This window comes from Heterodontus francisci, chromosome 20 (genome assembly GCF_036365525.1).
Source record: "Heterodontus francisci isolate sHetFra1 chromosome 20, sHetFra1.hap1, whole genome shotgun sequence".
Classification (NCBI taxonomy): Eukaryota; Metazoa; Chordata; class Chondrichthyes; order Heterodontiformes; family Heterodontidae; genus Heterodontus; species Heterodontus francisci.
The window spans coordinates 55334637-55356316 of record NC_090390.1 but is presented as its reverse complement, the minus strand read 5'-3'; the positions used below and the strand labels follow the sequence as shown (position 1 = coordinate 55356316).

Genomic DNA, 21680 nt, shown 5'->3' with positions numbered 1-21680 from the left:
TTCAAAACTGTGACGGGTTTTGATAGAGTAAATAAGGAGAAATTGTTTCCACTGGCAAAAGGTCAGTTACCAGAGGACACATATTTAAGATAATTGACAAAAAAACCAGGGGCAACATGAAGAGAAAATGTTTATGCAGTGAGTTGTTATGATATGGACTGCACTGGCTGAAAGGGTGGTGGAAGCAGATTCAATATTAACTTTCAGAAGGGAATTAGATATATCTTCAAAAGTTGCAGGGTTATGGGGAATGAATAGGAGGGGTGGGATTAATTGGATAGCTTTTCAATGAGCTGACACAGACACAAAGGACTGAATTGCCTCCTTCTTCTGTGCTGTATGATTTTATGTACATATGTGTCCACACAGTATAGCAAGTTAAGAAAATTACTTGTCGAATAACTCTAACATTAAAATGTTATGCAAAAAAGTAACCATGAATAATGTAGGTGGGAACAAATTGACAGTTTATAATCTGTTTTTATTACTTTTACTTTGAAGTTCATAGTTTGTGAATGAAAACCCTCTGCCAAGTAATCAGACCCATGTTGTGAAGAATAACTCAGTGTGGTTTGGTTAAAGCTACCAATACTTTGACAGCAATGTTCTTAACTGCAATTTGAAAAGGGGTCCGCTGAGCCAGTGTTGAATTTTCCATTTCCATCATCGGGTGTATTTGTGGCATCTGAGACTGCTGAGGCATTTTGCAAGAATTGAGAGGTGATCAAAGGCTTGAACGAACAGATGGGTTATAAAGCTGGGATGGGAAATGGAGAGGAGGAAGGGTCTAAGAAAGGAATTATAGAAAGTAGTACCAAGGTAACCACCAGTGATAGGACAAAGGGTGTATAGTTGAAGCACTGAAGGGTGCAGGAGGGGGTTTAATGTTGGAAGAAGTTACAGAGACAAGGTAGGGCTAAGTCCATGAAGTGATTTAAAGATAAGAATGATTATTTTTAACTCAATGGACTGGGGACAAGTTGGATTTCATGGAGGATTGGAGGCTGCTAAGGGGAGCATTGGTGAAATATGACACACTGTATATAGTCATGAGGCGCAGTTTACACAGGGGTCTTGAAGCTAGCATCCTAGTATATATTTGTTGTCTGTTTTTCTAGCCCACCATTAAGGTTGAACCCAACCCTGCCATCCAAATAGAATAAGGTAGCAAATCATCACACCCGGCTCCACTCACTCCACTCATGGCAAGGACCAGCACTGAGTGATGGTAGTTAGTAGTGGTGATCTGCCCAAGGGCAGGTCCTCTGCTCATTTCTCCATGCCTCACAGTCCTGTGCTTTCCTCTTCAGTTGCTCGTAAGAGCCTCCCATTTTTTTAAACTCCCACGAGAAATGAGCAATTTGACTGGGGAAAAAGTACACGAGGTGGTTTCCCGTTGCCTTCCTTGTGTATTCTTTAAAGGAAACTCAAGTCCCCTTTCCAAAGGATTCTCCGCCTGCAAGCAGCCATTGTCCCTTGAGGTTCTAGCTCTTCCACCATCACCACCGAAAATTTGTTGGTTCCACTGTTGGCCATTGCTCGTAACCCTGAACACAGGACCCTTACCTGGGCGTGCGATGACTTGCAAATGGGAAGGGATGACCACCCCCAAAAGTGAGGATAGGTATGGTGGTGAAGATGGAGGAGGAGAAGCCTGTTGCCTGGAGAATCAGCTTACTTCATCTCTTAGCTGCTGAGCTTGGGTATTTCGACCTCATGGATCCTATATTTTATATAGTCAACTGAAAGTAAAAACACCTGGAATGCATGTTGGTCAAGGAGTCAGCTATCCTTACTTCTGCAGTTGTACATGACTGTTTAACCACCAACAGTCCACCATGTAGCACATGGTGTGTATGGGTTCTTTTTTAACAACATTTCCCATGTTTTTAATGTTAGCATCAATGTTAAACTGGTATTCAAATATTAATTGGTGAAGCTCCATGCTTTTGTTCAAGAACTGTTTTTTATAACCTGAGAGTGATACAGGAACTGGCAAAATAATTTAGGCCTGCTGACCGTACATCATCTGTACAAGAACTGCAATGTGAGCATCGCTGGCAAGCGCAGTATTTATTGTCCATCCCTAATTGCCCTTGAGAAGGTGGTGATGAGCTATCTTCTTCAACGCTGCAGTAATTATGATGAAGGTACTCCCATAGTGTGGTTACGTAGAGAGTTCCAGGGTGTTGACCTGGTGACGATGAAGAAATGGTGATATATTTCCAAGTCATGGTACTGTGTGACTCAGAGCGGAGCTCAGTGGTAATAGTGTTTCTATGCACCTGCTGCCCTGGTCCTTTTGGGTGGTAGATGTCAAGGGTTTGGGAGCTTCTGTCAAAGAAGCCTTGGCAAGCTGCTGTAGTGCATCTTGTAGATGGTTCACAAATGCAGCCATGTGCACCAATGGTGGAGAGAGTGATTATTTAAGGTGGTGAATAGGGTGCCGATCAAACTGGTTAATTTGTGCTGGATGATGTCAAGCTTCTTAAGTGTTCTTGGAGCTGCACTCATCCAGGCAAGTGGAGAATATGCCATCAAAGACCTGACTTGTACCTTGTAGATGGTAGAAAGACTCTGGGGAGTCAGGAGGTGGATTACATGTGACAGAATTTCCAGCCTCTGACCTTCTTTCGTATCCACAGTATTTATGTGGCTGGTCCGGTTAGGTTTCTGGTCAATGATGACCTCCAGGATGTTGATGATGAGGGATCCAGTGAAAGTAATGTAATCGAATATCAAGGGGAGGTGATTAGATTCTCTCATTGTTGGACATGGGCATTGTCTGGCACTTATGTGGCATGAATGTTAATTGCCACTTAGCAGCCCAAGCGTGATTGTTGTCCATGTCTTGCTGCATCTAAGCACAGAATGCTTCAGTATCTGAGGAATTGCGAATGGAATTGAACAATCTGCAATCATCAGTCAACTTTCCCACTTCTGATATTCATGATGGAACGATGGTCATTGAGGAAGCAACTGAAGATGGTTGGGTCTAGGACACTATCCTGAGGGACTCCTGCAGCAATATCTAGGGGCCGAGATGATTAGCCCCCAATAATCAGAGTCATCTTCATTTGTGCTAGGTATGAGTCCAACCAATGGAGAGTTTTCCCCGATTTCCATTGAATTCAATTTTACGAGTGTTCCTTGATGCCACACTCGGTAAAATGTTGCCTTGATGTCAAGGACAGTCACTCTCGCCTCACCTCTGGAATTCTGCTTCTTTGTCCATATTTGGAATAAGACTGTAATGAGATATGGAGCCAAGTGGTCCTGGCAGAACCCAAACTGAGCATTGGTGAGCTGATTATTGGTGAATAAGTACTGCTTAATAGCACTGTCAATGACACATACCATCACTTTGCTGATGATTGAGTGTAGGCAGATGGGGCAGTAATTGGCTAGATTGGATTTGCCCTGCTTTTTGTGGACAGGACATACCTGAAAAATTTTCCATTTTGTTCGGTAGATGACAATGTTCTAGCTGTACTGGAATAGCTTAGCTAGATGTGCAGCTAGTTCTGGAACACTACAGTGAGCTTTTGTCAGGACCCATACCCTTTGCTGTATTCAGTGTGCTCAGCAGTGTCTTGATATCACATGGCTATTCCCCACAGTTTCAATAAACAAGCATAGTATGCCATCCTCACCATCACAGCACTTGACTGACTAGGTTTTGATGGAATGTGCCCTATTTTACTCTTTATCAAAGTATTAGCTGAATCATGAGTTGAAACCAAGTATATTTGCAAGGAAACCTAATTCAGAAATCATACTGTAAAATGTTAGAACAAAATTTTACCTGGCATTGGGCAGCCCAAAATCTCCACTCTCATACAGATGTCACCATCCAGATACCAACTCCGAGGGTTTATTCTTACATAGCGAGCAATCACTGGAGTGGGGAACTCATTGAGTACAGGAATCTCTTTCTCTTGGTTTGCCTTAAATATCTGAAAAATAAAGATCCAATGACTAACTATATTTGCAGTATTTTCAAAATCTACAGCAGACTAGTGTTTCAAACCAAGGCAGATACAGATAAGTGGAGTTAATTCACTCCATGTGATGGTCTTCTTATTAATCCTAGACTAGTATGCAGCCAAAAACAATTGTAAATTGTGAATTTGATCCAGATGGCTACTGGGAGCACTTAGAAAAATTCTACTAGACTGCTGATGGGCTAGTCAAAACTTTCTCACAGTACAAAGCATTCTAAACATTCCTGGCTCAGCAAATAATGGAGTTTCGTATTTCTACAGCAGATGCTAGATGTGAACTGTTACTACAGTGATCTTCCTTTCCTGGAGCATCATTTTTATCCAAAGCACTTCAAAAGTGCTAGATTATAATGCTTCACCGTAGGAAGCCACCTGTTCATGGATAATTCCATAGGCATCGGTGGCATAATCCCATCGAAAAAGATAGCAATCATGGAAAGATACACTGGTGTTATTGTCTCCTCCATTAAGAATGGCTTACATGCGTTGACACCAGTGATGCCAATTTTTAGCTAAATCTATGTTGACAATAGAATGAGCAATTAATGTCTGTTATGATAATTGTTCAAGAAGGATGCGAAATATGGTGTACCTCAGAACAAACTGACCAGCTTGGCTCAAACAGTTAGTTTGAACTTATGGATATTTGACACAAATGTTCCATTTAACCATTTTCTTCTGGAGTGGAGGAGAGGGGAAAAGTCAGACACTGACCTCCTCTATTTTATAAAGTATAGGGCTGACTGTAAAACCAATAATTAGTGCCACTAGAGGCAGGTAATGTGCTTTTACATTACAGTAGTGCTGCCAATTCTATCACCTGCACATTATCTATATTCTCTAAAAGAACTGCACATGAAGGGTCACGAGCAGTCCAGATAGTATTGCTAAATAGATCCCTTTTTAAAAATAAAAAGGCATTTTATCTAAAAGTTGTAATTGTAACAATTCCTTGCCAGCCCTCTTCCCAAGACGGAAAATGAACTAATGCATAGCAAGCCATGTCAGCACGTAATTCACACGTGGATTTTATTTTTACCATTTTAAGCAAGGTAAAAAGAAGGCATCAGTGATTTCTGTTACTTTAGGATACACACCCGACAGACATTCTGTTTTAAATAAAATAAAATGTCTCCGAAGGAAACGTCACTTCATTTTCAATAACATCTGAAAGAATCTATTGAAGAATGCTGGCAAAACTCTGTACCTGTTTTTCAGGTGCCTAAGCATCCAATAAGGTGGCACGGCTGTGCGCTCATTGCGTGCCATCCACCATATTGATAAAGGCAGTGAACAGGGCATCCAGCTCCCATGCTTGAAACAGCCATTGGGCCCTTTTTTATGTAAATAACGGGGAATAATACTTGTTTGAGGTTCAATGCAAAACTAGGCTGCACTGATTGCACCTCACGACAGGCCTGAGTGTGGAGCTGGAAGATGCAGGACTCCTCCCAACTCCACTGAAGTGTCAAAGACCATTGCCAATCTCTGCTTGGACCCCTTTCATGTGAAAAGTGATTCTAAATGCAAACTGGTCCAAATTCAGTTCCTTGTTTCGCATTTATGCTTTGAATGTTAACCATCTCGAGCTTCTATTATTTTAAATAGAGACTATTATATGCAGTTTTCCTTTATCCATATAAAATCATTACAAATATCAAGGAGCTCACCATATCATCTGTTCCATTTTTGACTGTGACCCAGCTGTAGCTGTCATTGCTCAACAGAACGCAATACGATGTCACCCAGTCACTCCTACAAGGAGAAAATTCCTGGTGAATAAAATTTTGTCTTGGGTTTCCTGATGTTTCCACCTTTCTTTCCTTGAAAAATAATTAATTTCATTCAGGGAAAATAGCTTTTCATATGTATGTATCTGGCAACAATGAGCTGAATTTTCCTGTTGGAATTGTGAGCCAACATTGGGCTTATTTCCGGATGGCAAACCTGGATGTGCGGATGGTAGGACTTTGGGTGCAATCTTCCCAGAGGAGGCCAATAAAGAAGCCGCCTGTGGGAGCGCTGTCCAATTTGGGATGGCAGACAGCCTAAGGATGCAGCAGGGCCAATCAGAGTGCCTGAAGTGAGGGTAGCCAGCAGGCCCACCGTGAGTGCTGTGTGCTGCTGCAGTGAATGGAGGAGAGGGTGGCACAAGATGGAGAGGCTATAGTGCTGGCAGCTTGGACTGGCAGCCAATTCCTCACACACAGCACTATCCGGTGGATCTGTCTGCAGGCAACATGCAAACAATTGCACACATTTGCCTGAGGATGTCCTAAGGATTGCCAATTTTGTCCCTTAAAGACACCACTGCATATGAATCTTACAACGCTCCAACCTTCCACTCTGCTCGCACATCTTGTGAGTATGTGCTGTCAGCAAAATTTCATAGACTTCCAAAAATGCCTACTAATTGCCTCCATAATTACCTTAATTGGTTTCCCAATGCTGACGGGCACATTGCCTTCACTGCTTTGAAGCCAGCTCCAGTAAAAGTGCGAGGAGGCAGGAACATGTTGGGGAGCCAGCCAGACACATTTTTTTTGCCATTTTCCCGGCCCCCAGTTTCCAAACCCACCTCCAAGTTAGGAAAAAAACCCTCAATACTTCAACAAAAATGAAGATATCCAGCCTATATTATCATGCAGCACTGTATGCAGTGGCTGGGCTCCAGAATAAATTCCACATAAAAAGACACATTTGCCGCAATTGAGAAATTAATTTTGCTGTAAATTCACATGGAAATTGTGCAACTCGGAATTTGGAAAGCAGCATCTGAACATTTAATACATTTCTGTGAAATCCTTTTGTTATTTTACCAGAGGTATTACTTAATCAATAGCTATTAAACATTCATACACTGCTATCCCACAGTATAATTTCAAGACATGATGATGAGTAGGCATTGTTACACTGACATCATACAACACAAGCAAATATACTTTGAATACAATGAAAGTGCCTTCCACCAGATACAACTAAACTCCTCAAGTACGATTGTAATTTGTTGTGAATTAAACCTCTAGTAATTGAAAGCAGCTTACTGACTTATTGTTTTACTGGTGTAGTACTGTTCCCTTCTTAAAGGAATCGTCAAGAATAGAGACTGAAACAGGATCTACTTGTAATGATACTGAGTTTCGTAAGTCTTCTCATTTCCTCTATGGTGCTACAAAAAACTATCCAATATACACTATAAATTGCAACAATATTGGGTAGTAGCATTAAATCCACTTTAATTGAAATATATCCCACTCAAATTAGATGTACAATCATGAGCTTTGCAACAACATCTGATCCCCCACTCTTGGTAAAGGTGCAATGACAAAAAATTGTCACATTGTCCAAGGATCATTTTGAGTCCAATATTTCCAGTAAGGATGAGTTAAAGGTTGCAATACTACAGTCAAGATCAACTCATCTGGGATAGATTTTAGACAGCAAAGAGAAAGCTGTAGGTAGAAAGATCAGCAATACTCGTGCTACATTCCTGCAAGCTATCACCACTTTCCAAAAACACCCTTAGTGAGGGAACAGTGTTCACGTTTAATCATGGGGAGGGCAGGTTATACATTACTAAAGGAATAATGAAACTAAACCAGTAAATTTCAGTGTGAATGATCTGATCTGCACACAGCTAATTTGCTTGTGGCTCCAAGAGCTCCAAGCATGAGCACACCTCTGACTAAGAATCACTGCGTGTAAGCTGATGACACTGAGAAGTTCAATCAATTGCCGTAATTTTCATTTAACATTATCCTTGTACTGTCATCCATGCCTTTAAAATATGGACCATCATCTTCTAGTAGAATTAATGTTTGCAATTTTTTGTGAAACAAGACATTACCTTAAGAACCGCAATGATACATGTCCACTGTTAGTGAAGAGAGGTCACAGCCTTTAGTATTTTCACGTCATGACTCAAATCATATACCTTACACATAACCCTCCGATATATACATTTATCTGTCAGTACCTCTCTGATGTTTTGCCAGCACGAGCAACTCACTCAAATTTTTCAGATGAGGCTCGACGTGCAACTTCTATCGATCCTCAGTTCTACTGGGTTGGCCGTGCACTGCTCCTACAATGCGGGCCCTGTCTTATAAAGAACAAAGAACAGTACAGCACAGGAACAGGCCATTCGGCCCTTCAAACCTGCACTGATCTTGATGCCTGCCTAAACTAACAACTTCTGCACTTCCGGGGACCGTATCCCTCCATTCCCATCCTATTCATGAATTTGTCAAGATGTCTCTTAAAAATTGCTATCGTATCTGCTTCCACTACCTCCCCGGCAGCAAGTTACAGGCACTAACCACCCTCTGTGTAAAGAACTTGCCTCGCACATTCCCTCTAAACTTTGCCCCTCGCACATTAAACCTATGTCCCCTAGTAACTGACTCTTCCACCCTGGGAAAAAGCTTCTGACTATCCACTCTGTCCATGCCACTCATTACTTTGTAAACCTCTATCATGTCGCCCCTCCACCTCCGTCGTTCCAGTGAAAACAATCTGAGTTTATCCAACCTCTCCTCATAGCTAATGCCCTCCAGACCAGGCAACATCCTGGTAAACCTCCTCTGTACCCTCTCCAAAGCCTCCACGTCCTTCTGGTAGTGTGGCGACCAGAATTGCACGCAATATTCTAAGTGTGGCCTAACTAAAGTTCTGTACAGCTGCCAATTTTTATACTCGATGCCCCGACTGATGAAGGCAAGCATGCCGTATGCCTTCTTGACTACCTTATACACCTGCGTTGCCACTTTCAGTGACCTGTGGACCTGTACGCCCAGATCTCTCTGCCTGTCAATACTCCTAAGGGTTCTGCCATTTACTGTATACTTCCCACCTGCATTAGACCTTGCAAAATGCATTACCTCACATTTGTCCGGATTAAACTCTAGCTGCCATTTCTCCGCCCAATTCTCCAACCGATCTATATCTTGCTGTATCCTCTGACAATCCTCATCACTATCCGCAACTCCACCAGCCTTTGTGTCATCTGCAAACTTACTAATCAGACCAGCTACATTTTCCTCCAAATCATTTATATATACTACAAACAGCAAAGGTCCCAGCACTGATCCCTGCGTAACACCACTAGTCACAGCCCTCCATTCAGGAAAGCACCCTTCCACTGCTACCCTCTGTCTTCTATGACTGAGCCAGTTCTGTATCCATCTTGCCAGCTCACCTTTGATCCCGTGTGACTTCACCTTTTGTACCAGTCTGCCATGTGGGACCTTGTCAAAGGCTTTACTGAAGTCCATATAGTCAACATCCACTGTCCTTCCTTCATCAATCATCTTCGTCACTTCCTCAAAAAACTCAATCAAGTTAGTGAGACACGACCTCCCCTTCACAAAACCATGCTGCCTTTCACTAATAAGTTCGTTTGCTTCCAAATGGGAGTAAATCCTGTCCCGAAGAATCCTCTCTAATAATTTCCCTACCACTGACGTAAGGCTCACTGGCCTATAATTTCCTGGATTATCCTTGCTACCCTTCTTAAACAAAGGAACAACATTGGCTATTCTCCAGTCCTCTGGGACCTCACCTGTAGCCAATGAGGATACAAAGATTTCTGTCAAGGCCCCAGCAATTTCTTCCCTTGCCTCCCTCAGTATTCTGGGGTAGATCCCATCATGCCCTGGGGACTTATCTACCTAAATGCTTTGCAAGACGCCCTTTTGATAACGACATGACCGAGACTATCTACACTCCCTTCCCTAGACTCATCATCCACCAAGTCCTTCTCTTTGGTGAATACTGATGCAAAGTACTCATTTAGTACCTCGCCCATTTCCTCTGGCTCCAAACATAGATTCCCTCCTCTGTCCTTGAGTGGGCCAACCCTTTCCCTGGTTGCCCTCTTGCTCTTTATATACGTATAAAAAGCCTTGGGATTTTCCTTAATCCTGTTTGCCAATTTTTCATGACCCCTTTTAGCCCTCCTGACTCCTTGCTTAAGTTCCTTCCTACTGTCTTTATATTCCTCAAGGGCTTCGTCTGTTCCCAGCCTTCCAGCCCTTACGAATGCTTCCTTTTTCTTTTTGACTAGGCCGACAATATCCCGTGTTATCCAAGGTTCCCAAAACTTGCCAAACTTATCCTCCTTCCTCACAGGAACATGCTGGTCCTGAATTCTAATCAACTGACGTTTGAAAGACTCCCACATGTCAGATGTTGATTTACCCTCAAACAGCCGCCCCCAATCTAAATTCTTCAGTTCCTGCCTAATATTGTTATAATTAGCCTTCCCCCAATTTAGCACCTTCACCCGAGGACTACTCTTATCCTTATCCACAAGTACCTTAAAACTTATGGAATTATGGTCACTGTTCCCGAAATGCTCCCCTACTGAAACTTCGACCACCTGGCCGGGCTCATTCCCCAATACCAGGTCCAGTATGGCCCCATCCTTATTTCTATCCTTGTGTGGTGGGGGTTAAAGGGAAAGACTGCTATTGTGGCTCGTTGAAGAGGTGAAGAGTGCTCTGTGAACAGGGATACTTTTGATGTAAATAGTGCCTCTGCAAAATGTGGAAGGGGACTGGTGCCTCTTTTAAACAGGGAAGAGAAGGGAAGTACCGCTAAATGGGGTGGGGGGAAGTGAGTTAAGAGTAGGTATGGAATGGTTGAATATAGATAAACACAAACATCATTTATTTTTCCTTTTTATGATTAAAAATATATAAACTGTGAAGTAAAAAAATAATCAGAGTGCGCAACTTTCAAAGTCACACTTTAAAGGTTTATGGGTAGGATGACCCTGGGCCCCGAAAATTGGACAGAGTCAGCATGGATTTACAAAAGGGAAATCATGCTTGACAAATCTACGAGACTTCTTCGAGGATGTAACTAGTCGAGTTGATGAGGGGGAGCCAGTGGATGTGGTTTATTTGAACTTTCAGAAGGCTTTCGACAAAGTCCCACATAAGAGATTAATGTGTAAAATTAAAGCGCATTGGATTGGGGGTAGTGTTTTGTGATGGATAGAAAATTGGTTGGCAGACAGGAAACAAAGAGTAGGGATAAATGGGTCTTTTTCCGAATGGCAGGCAGTGACTAGTGGGGTACCGCAGGGATTGGTGCTAGGACCCCAGCTATTCACAATATCTATATTAATGATTTAGATGAGGGAACTAAATGTAATATCTCCAAATTTGCAGATGACACAAAACTGGGTGGGAGGGTGAGTTGTGAGGAGGATGCAGTGAGACTTCAGGGTGATTTGGACAAGTTGAGTGAGTGGGCAAATGCATGGTAGATGCAGTGTAATGTGGATAAATGTGAGGTTATACACTTTGGTAGAAAAACGAGAAGGCAGATTATTATCTGAATGGCTATAAACTGAGAGAGGGGAATACTCAGCGAGACCTGGGTGTTCTCGTACACCAGTCGCTGAAGGTAAACATGCAGGTCCAACAGGCGGTAAAAAAGGCAAATGGTATGCTGGCCTTTATAGCAAAAGGATTCAAGTACAGGAGCAGGGATGTCTTGCTGCAATTATGCAGGGCCTTGGTGAGGCTACACCTGGAATATTTTGTGCAGTTTTGGTCTCCTTATCTCAGGAAGGATGTTCTTGCTATAGAGGAAGTGCAGTGAAGGTTTACCAGACTGATTCCTGGGATGGTGGGACTGACGTATGAGGAGAGATTGAGTCGGTTAGGATTATATTCGCTGGAGTTCAGAAGAGTGAGGGGGGATCTCATAGAAACCTATAAAATTCAAACAGGACTTGACAGGGTAGATGCAGGAAGGATGTTCCCGATGGTGGGGGAGTCCAGAACTAGGGGTCATAGTCTAAGCATACGGGGTAAACCATTCAGGACTGAGATGAGGAGAAATTTCTTCACCCAGCGAGTGGTGAGCCTGTGTAATTCGCTATCACAGAAAGCAATTGAGGCCAAAGCATTGTATGTTTTCAAGAAGGAGCTAGATATAGCTCTTGGGTCTAATGGGATCAGAGGGTATGGGGTGAAAGCGGGAACAGGTTACTGAGTTGGATGATCAGCCACGATCACAATGAATGGCAGAGCAGGCTCGAAGGACCAAATGGCCTACTCCTGCTCCTATTTTCTATGTTTCTATGTAAAAGGCACATCCCACTGAGCAAGAGGGCTGGAAGAATTGGAAAGCATGTACATCTCTACATTTTCTGTCGACACCTCTGTTGTTAGCTGCCTGCTTTAACTTCTACCTGCTTCTGCCTCCTACAATGTCTGATTTCAATATTGTCTGCCTAATAAGTTCCAATTATTAGAACAAAGAACAAAGAACAAAGAAAATTACAGCACAGGAACAGGCCCTTCGGCCCTCCAAGCCTGCGCCGATCCAGATCCTCTATCTAAACCTGTCGTCTATTTTCTCAGGGTCTGTATCTCTTTGCTTCCTGCCCATTCATGTATCTGTCTAGATACATCTTAAAAGACGCTATCGTGCCCGCGTCTACCACCTCCGCTGGCAACGCGTTCCAGGCACCCACCACCCTCTGCGTAAAGAACTTTCCACGCATATCCCCCCTAAACTTTTCCCCTCTCACTTTGAACTCGTGACCCCTAGTAATTGAATCCCCCACTCTGGGAAAAAGCTTCTTACTATCCACCCTGTCCATACCTCTCATGATTTTGTACACCTCAATCAGGTCCCCCCTCAACCTCCGTCTTTCTAATGAAAATAATCCTAATATACTCAACCTCTCTTCATAGCTAGTGCCCTCCATACCAGGCAACATCCTGGTGAACCTCCTCTGCACCCTCTCCAAAGCATCCACATCCTTTTGGTAATGTGGCGACCAGAACTGCATGCAGTATTCCTAATGAGGCCGAACCAAAGTCTTATACAACTGTAACATGACCTGCCAACTCTTGTACTCAATACCCCGTCCGATGAAGGAAAGCATGCCGTATGCCTTCTTGACCACTCTATTGACCTGTGTTGCCACCTTCAGGGAACAATGGACCTGAACACCCAAATCTCTCTGTACATCAATTTTCTCCAGGACTTTTCCATTTACTGTATAGTTCACTCTTGAATTGGATCTTCCAAAATGCATCACCTCGCATTTGCCCAGATTGAACTCCATCTGCCATTTCTCTGCCCAACTCTCCAATCTATCTATATTCTGCTGTATTCTCTGACAGTCCCCTTCACTATCTGCTACTCCACCGATCTTAGTGTCGTCTGCAAACTTGCCAATCAGACCACCTATACTTTCCTCCAAATCATTTATGTATATCACAAACAACAGTGGTTCCAGCACGGATCCCTGTGGAACACCACTGGTCACACATCTCCATTTTGAGAAACTCCCTTCCACTGCTACTCTCTGTCTCCTGTTGCCCAGCCAGTTCTTTATCCATCTAGCTAGTACACCCTGGACCCCATGCGACTTCGCTTTCTCCATCAACCTACCATGGGGAACCTTATCAAACGCCTTACTGAAGTCCATGTATATGACATCTACAGCCCTTCCCTCATCAGTCAACTTTGTCACTTCCTCAAAGAATTCTATTAAGTTGGTAAGACATGACCTTCCCTGCACAAAACCATGTTGCCTATCACTGATAAGCCCATTTTCTTCCAAATGGGAATAGATCCTATCCCTCAGTATCTTCTCCAGCAGCTTCCCTACCACTGACGTCAGGCTCACCGGTCTATAATTACCTGGATTATCCCTGCTACCCTTCTTAAACAAGGGGACAACATTAGCAATTCCCCAGTCCTCCGGGACCTCACCCGTGTTTAAGGATGCTGCAAAGATATCTGTTAAGGCCCCAGCTATTTCCTCTCTCGCTTCCCTCACTAACCTGGGATAGATCCCATCCGTACCTGGGGACTTAGAATACCCAACATTTCCTCCCTCCTTATGCCGACTTGACCTAGAGTAATCAAACATCTATCCCTAACCTCAACATCCGTCATGTCCCTCTCCCCGGTGAATACCGATGCAAAGTACTCGTTTAGAATCTCACCCATTTTCTCTGACTCCACGCATAATTTTCCTCCTTTGTCCTTGAGTGGGCCAATCCTTTCTCTAGTTACCCTCTTGCTCCTTATATATGAATAAAAGGCTTTGGAATTTTCCTTAACCCTGTTTGCTAAAGATATTTCATGACCCCTTTTAGCCCTCTTAATTCCTCATTTCAGATTGGTCCTACATTCCCGATATTCTTCCAAAGCTTCGTCTTTCTTCAGCCGCCTAGACCTTATGTATGCTTCCTTTTTCCTCTTAGCTAGTTTCACAATTTCACCTGTCATCCAAGGTTCCCTAATCTTGCCATTTCTATCCCTCATTTTCACAGGAACATGTCTCTCCTGCACGCTAATCAACCTCTCTTTAAAAGCCTCCCACATATCAAATGTGGATTTATCTTCAAACAGCTGCTCCCAATCTACATTCCCCAGCTCCTGCCGAATTTTGGTATAGTTGGCCTTCCCCCAATTTAGCACTCTTCCTTTCGGACCACTCTCGTCTTTGTCCATGAGTATTCTAAAACTTACGGAATTGTGATCACTATTCCCAAAGTAGTCCCCTACTGAAACTTCAACCACCTGGCCGGGCTCATTCCCTGGTAAAATTAGGAAATCTAAATGTTAATAAAATCGATAATTTACAGGAAGTATAGGATCCTTCTGTTATGACTGAATGTGATAAATGCATAGCACCTGGAAGGACTCGGTATATATTCAGCAGGCATTTATTGATGCCTGGCTCAATTTGTCTATAAAATTTGAGTGAACGCCAGTTAACACCTCATTGATTGACCTGCTTAATTCTTCAACTGTATTGTAGCATTCAATTCATCCCATCAGAATCAGACGTCATTTCATTCATATGCTGGGAAATTGGTAGCATTGTTGCCTTAGGTCAGGGGTCAACAGCCTTTTTATACCTGAAGAGCCTTTTTAAAAAAAAAATGCCTAAAATAAAACTATTAGGAGCTGCAAGATGAAAAAAAAATTAAAGAATGGAGTAAAGGCATAAGCATACATTAAGAGGAACAAAAAGTTTATCAATAATCTAAGGAACATTATGCACTTATTTGATTCTGTAAAAAGTCACTTGCTTTAACTTCTCTCTTGACGCTTGTAAGAATGACTGCAATTTGACTGAATTTCTTGCAATTTCAAACTTGTGTACAGGTCGGGCAAAATGCAGTTTTAACATTAGGAATACCTAAACACCATTACCTTTGTTTTCAAAGTTGAATCTCGATGCTACCCAAATCTTAAATTTGCCTTCGACTTTACCAATGTTTTCCTGGAAATTTGTAATGGCATGTTTTCTTTCACTTCTGGGTGGATATTTTTTGGCAAAGGTTTTGACCTTTGTTAACTCACTGCAGTGAGTTGAACTGCACTGTATTATTTGAGCATGTTGAGTTTAAAAATTTTAAAATTCATTAAGATATAAGGTCCATAAACCAGATCTTCAATTAATTTATGCAATGTTGATATGAACTGGCAGCAAGTCTTCCTTTAGCTGTTAGGGTGGATTGAATTGTACCTGCGGGTAAGAAAGAATGGGCCGAAATTTATACTTCTGCCGCCGTAAACAATGGCGGTCCTACCACGTGGGCCGCACATCGCGGAGCCGCATTGATATTAAATGTGGCGGCTCATTTAAATGGCCAGGGTGGACCGCCACCCTGATGATGACGTGCAGGGGGCAGGTGGACTATCTCCGGCAATGGCGCAGCTGCCTTTGCGCAGCCGCTGACACCATTTTTAAAGGGCTTCGCGCCCTTACTTTCAATTTAAATATTTAAAGGTAAGTTTAATGAAAAAATTTAAATCCATTTAAATTGCCCCTTCTCCCCCCCCCCCCCCCCCCCAACAATAACCATAAAATTCAGTCTTTGCCCTCCCCCCAAAGTACATAAACTTTGGAATGTAACCCTTCCCACCATCCCCTACACCAATGAGATGAGTTTGACCCCGCTCTCCCCCACCTCCCTCACTGAAAAAATTACCTGCTCCCCCCTCCCCACCACTGTTCTGTCTCGGATCCCCGTCTAGGATCATTTAAATTAATTAACATATTTCAGTTTGGCTCCTGTCGCCGAGCAGCAGGGGATGGCCGCCACAAGGCCTCACCACTGCCGGCAATATCAGGCCAGGCTTTCCTGGCGTCAAGGCCTGTGGCGGGCCTCTGCCGGAGGCATTTTCCACACCCCGCCATGACCTCCGACATCGGGGGGTCTGTAAAATTCAGCCCAATGAGTCCTTAAAATGCTGCTCATTTTTCTGTTTCAAAACACAGTTGTAAAATAACCTGATAGGAGTAGAAACACTGATCACTAAACATTACGGCATGGTTTACAAATTGATAATATAAACACCATTAAACAGAAGGCACATGTGACTCCAGAGTCACAAGTTCCTGACTCCTATCTTAGGTGATGATTTATATCATAAACTATAATAACCACAAACCATCCAACCAGTTATTTTAGCGATAAATATCCTGGTTACTATTTGTTTGAGCATATCAAATCAAAGTAGGATTTCTCATTTCTTTGGGATCTATTTTGACTATTGGGTGACTGCACTTGAAACAAAAAGTGACGGTCATTTTGAGCCAACACCAATGTTCCCTCTAAGCTGCGCGACAGCACAGCAATAGGGAAAAGCCATGCAGGGAACAAACAGGCTGCGCGCAAGCAATGTTCTCTTTAAAATATGCACAAGCGCGGCAACACATCAATCTAAATGGGACTGCGCAGTGCAACAAGCCAGCCACACACAACAAATACAGGGAACACTGGACGGGGTCTCATTAAAATCAGACCAAATGGGGAGGTGTGCCAAATAGGCACCTTAACATAACTTGCTGGATTGAGGACTCCTGATATCAGATCTGACCATTTCCAACCTAAAATAGCAATCGGAGTCCTAGGACCCCAATTTTCACATTGAAATAGGCATACTGCCTGAAACAGTGAGACACTTCAGATGCCCAGTGGTAGGCCTCTTTCAAAATAGCACCATCCGCATCACTGGTTTAATAGGACAGTAAGGCTACCAAACCTATTTTGAGGCTGCTGCTGCCCTGTTAATGCCAGGCAACACAAGTTCAAAGCAACCTCCATGATTAGAGAGACTTTTATTCATCAAAGCAAGACTGCCTTTTTAAAGTAGCATTTAAAGAAATTGTTCTGTGGTTGTGCCCCAAAAAATTATAAACAAAAGTACCAGGAATACTTGTGGCAAATGCCAGTGAATGTATAAAGCAGGAGATACTTCTCAGGACCCTAGGGCTCAAGCAGCCATCTTTCCTGAGTATACTATATGATCTCTCCCATGCAAATTAGTTTTTAATTGAAGTTAATAAGTATTGAACTGCATTAACTGTTAATTAGACTGTTGCACTCCGTAACCGCAAAATGGATTTTTTTGGAATTGAAATATTGCTGTCACTCAGTTAAATGCTGAACAGTGCACCATCCCCTCAGGAACAATATTCTACCAAGAGATGAAAAGCATCACTGCATGCCAATGCAATCAGATGGAAAGGCTGTGTAAACTATTCACTTTTTCTGGGACATTGCTAGGACATTAACTAAGATATAAAGCAATAGTCATGTTGAAGGAAGCTGTGTTGAAATAAGCAGCACATGAGAATAAATGAAAATAAAATAAAATAAAATAAAACAAGAAAGTTTACTTTAACTCCCCAGCTACAACAATAGTGTGCATTTATGCAACGCCTCTAGCATAGTAAAATGTCCCAAGGCCTAGGCAACTGAAGGTACGATGTCTATGGTACGGTGATTAAAATCAGGAATGCGCAATAGGTCAGAAATGGAGGAGTGCAGTTATCTCAGAGGATTGTAGGAATGGAGAGATAGGGAGGGGTAAGGTCATGGAGGAATGTGAAGGCAAGGATGAGAATTTTTAAATTGAGACATTGCTGGGCTGAGAGCCAGTGTAGGCCAATGAGCACAGGAATAATGGGTGAACAGGACTTGGCACGAATTAGCATATGGGAACCAGAGTTTAGGATGGTCTGATGTTTACAGAAGGTGGGAGACTGGCTGGAGAGCATTGGAATAGTTCAGTCTAAAGCTAACAAGGCATCAATGAGAGTTTTCACAGCCATTAAGCTGAGGCAGGAGTGGAGACTGTGATGTTACAGAGGTGGAAGTAGGCCATCTTGGTGATGGAGAGGATATGAGGTCAGAAGCTTAGCGTCAAATAGGATGCTGAGGCTGTGAAAAGTCTGGCTCAGCCGCAGACTGTGGCCAGGGAGATTTATGAAGTTGGAGGCTAGAGAACAAAGTTTCTGCTCACAAACTGCTCCTGGACTCCTGTGTCCTCCATTGTGCCACTCACGTCATTCTCTGAAAGGCCCAAATGAGGCAGTCATGAGTGCCTCGTTATTAGCAGCAACTCCAACTGCTCCATCTTGCTCTCTTGCCAACCTTCCCACTCAATGTGCCTACTGAGGACTAATCTTGTCAATCTCCTTCCTGTCCTGTGCACCCTAAATCAACCCGGCCTCCTTGGATTCTGCCAGCAGACAAACAGTCTCCACTCTGCTCTGCATTTCCCTCCAAAATGTCCAGTCACTCACAAACAAAGCCCTTGCCATCATGACACCAGTAACATCCTGGCTTTGATAAAAACTTGGATCACAGATTACAACACCTTGCAACTTCCCCACTTGGGCCCTTCTCCTCTGTCTCCTACCTTTCCTATCAGCCAGTAATGGCTATACTTTCCAACCCCTGCCCAACACAAACTGCCACTGTGGTGGTGTGGCTCTTATAAACAAATCTCACCTTGGTTTCTCCCCATACTTCTCTGGCAGTTTCTCCCCTCAAGTGCCTCATTTGTTCCATTCCTCTCACCTCCTTTAAAATCTTCATTCTCTACTGCCTCCCAAAGTCCCATCTGAAATTTTTCATCAAGATATCCTCACTCCTTTCCCCTTTCAGCATTGCACAGAGGAATTCCTCCTCCTCGGTGATTTTAATCTTTATTCCAACACACCTTCCTGTCAATCTTTTGATTTCACTGCCTTAGCATAACCTAAAGGGAGAGAAAAGAAGAGCAAGGAGAGGACACGAGAAGTCATTGGCGGATAGGATCAAAGAAAACCCTAAGGCTTTCTATAGGTATATCAGGAATAAAAGAATGACTAGAGATAGGTTAGGGCCAATCAAGGATAGTAGTGGGAAGTTGTGTGTGGAATCGGAGGAGATAGGGGAAGTGTTAAATGAATATTTTTCGTCAGTATTTACAGTGGAGAAAGAAAATGTTGTCGAGGAGAATACTGAGATACAGACTACTAGGCTAGATGGGATTGAGGTTCACAAGGAGGAGGTGTTAGCAATTTTGGAAAGTGTGAAAATAGATAAGTCCCCTGGGCCAGATGGGATTTATCCTAGGATCCTCTGGGAAGCCAGGGAGAAGATTGCAGAGCCTTTGTCCTTGATTTTTATGTCGTCATTGTCGACAGGAATAGTGCCGGAAGACTGGAGGATAGCAAATGTTGTCCCCTTGTTCAAGAAGGGGAGTAGAGACAGCCCTGGTAATTATAGACCTGTGAGCCTTACTTCGGTTGTGGGTAAAATGTTGGAAAAGGTTATAAGAGATAGGATTTATAATCATCTTGAAAAGAATAAGTTCATTAGAGATAGTCAGCACGGTTTTGTGAAGGGTAGGTCGTGCCTCACAAACCTTATTGAATTTTTTGACAAGGTGACCAAACAGGTGGATGAGGGTAAAGCCGTGGATGTGGTGTATATGGATTTCAGTAAGGCGTTTGATAAAGTTCCCCACGGTAGGCTATTGCAGAAAATACAGAAGTATGGGATTGAAGGTGAATTAGTGCTTTGGATCAGAAATTGGCTAGCTGAAAGAAGACAGAGGGTGGTGGTTGATGGTAAATGTTCATCCTGGAGTTTAGTTACTAGTGGTGTACCGCAAGGATCTGTTTTGGGGCCACTGCTGTTTGTCATTTTTATAAATGACCTGGATGAGGGTGTAGAAGGGTGGGTTAGTAAATTTGCGGATGACACGAAGGTCAGTGGAGTTGTGGATAGTGCCAAAGGATGTTGTAGGTTACAGAGGGACATAGATAGGCTGCAGAGCTGGGCTGAGAGATGGCAAATGGAGTTTAATGCGGAAAAGTGTGAGGTGATTCACTTCGGAAGGAGTAACAGGATTGCAGAATACTGGGCTAATGGGAAGATTCTTGGTAGTGTAGATGAGCAGAGAGATCTTGATGTCCAGGTACATAAATCCCTGAAAGTTGCCTCCCAGGTTAATAGAGCTGTTAAGAAGGCATATGGTGTGTTAGCTTTTATTAGTAGGGGGATCGAGTTTAGGAGCCACGAGGTCATGCTGCAGCTGTACAGAACTCTGGTGCGGCCGCACCTGGAGTATTGCGTGCAGTTCTGGTCACCGCATTACAGGAAGGATGTGGAAGCTTTGGAAAAGGTGCAGAGGAGATTTACTAGGATGTTGCCTGGTATGGAGGGAAGGTCTTACGAGGAAAGGCTGAGGGACTTGAGGTTGTTTTCATTAGAGAGAAGGAGGAGAAGTGGTGACTTAATTGAGACATATAAGATAATCAGAGGGATGGACAGGGTGGATAGTGAGAGCCTTTTTCCTCGGATGGTGATGGCAAACACGAGGGGACATAGCTTTGAGGGGTGATAGATATAGGACAGATGTCAGAGGTAGCTTCTTTACACAGAGAGTAGTGGGGGCGTGGAACGCCCTGCCTGCAACAGTAGTAGACTCGCCAACTTTAAGGGCATTTAAGTGGTCATTGGATAGACATATGGATGAAAATGGACTAGTGTAGGTCAGATGGTATCACAGGTCGGCGCAACATCGAGGGCTGAAGGGCCTGTACTGCGCTGTAATGTTCTATGTTCTATGTTCTATAACCTGCTACTCCATACAAACTCTTCTACCCATATTCACAAACATACCATCAACCTTACCATCTCCCTGGGCCTCTCTACTCCCATCATTTTGATCACATATAACACCATCTCTGATCACTTCCGTGTATCCTTTGCCACTTAGATCCTTCTACTCCCTTCCAACCCCACATTATTCCAGGAAAAAAAAACTCTCTCCCAAGTCACTTACTTAAAAACTTTCAACTCTCTAGCCTTTGGCCATCTGTTTGGCAGAATACTTCTGCAGCTTGGATCACCTCAATCACTCCCTCACCTCTGCATTTGATTGCCTTTCCACAGTAAGACCCTAATTCTACCCCTGGTTATTCCCCCAGTACAACCCCATTTTTTGTTCCCTCAAGTCCGAAGGGCACAGACTTGAAAGTATTTGATGTACAACTGGTTTAGCCATTCATCACTACATCTGGTTGAACCATATCGTGCGCTATTTGTCCTCTGCCAAAACCATTAACAACTGCAGGATCGTCCTGGGATGCAAAGATAACCATGGCTTCTTTTTTCCACTACAGTCTCCTGCAAACTGTTAGTCTCTCTTTCCAAACCGCCATCATCAGCCCATCCTCAAAAATACCACCCTTGATTCCTTTGGACTAGCAAACTATCACCCCATCTCCAACCTCCCATTCACCTGCAAATCCTTGAACATTTTGCCTCCCAAAGTCATGCTGATCTTTCCTGCAACTCCATGTGTGAATCTCTACAATCAGGTTTATATGCCTGTCAGAGC

At 43.2% G+C, this 21680-nt stretch overlaps 1 protein-coding gene across 1 annotated transcript in view; it reads right to left on the bottom strand.

The window, feature by feature from the left end:
- The window catches only part of cpxm2 (carboxypeptidase X (M14 family), member 2), a 226790-nt gene that overhangs the window by 111187 nt on the left and 93923 nt on the right, over positions 1 to 21680 (bottom strand). The window contains exons 5-6 of the mRNA XM_068052810.1: positions 5675 to 5759; positions 3806 to 3956 (exon numbers count right to left, since the gene is read on the bottom strand). Coding sequence (XP_067908911.1) covers positions 3806 to 3956; positions 5675 to 5759 — 236 coding nt within the window. The remainder of the gene's footprint in view (positions 1 to 3805; positions 3957 to 5674; positions 5760 to 21680) is intronic.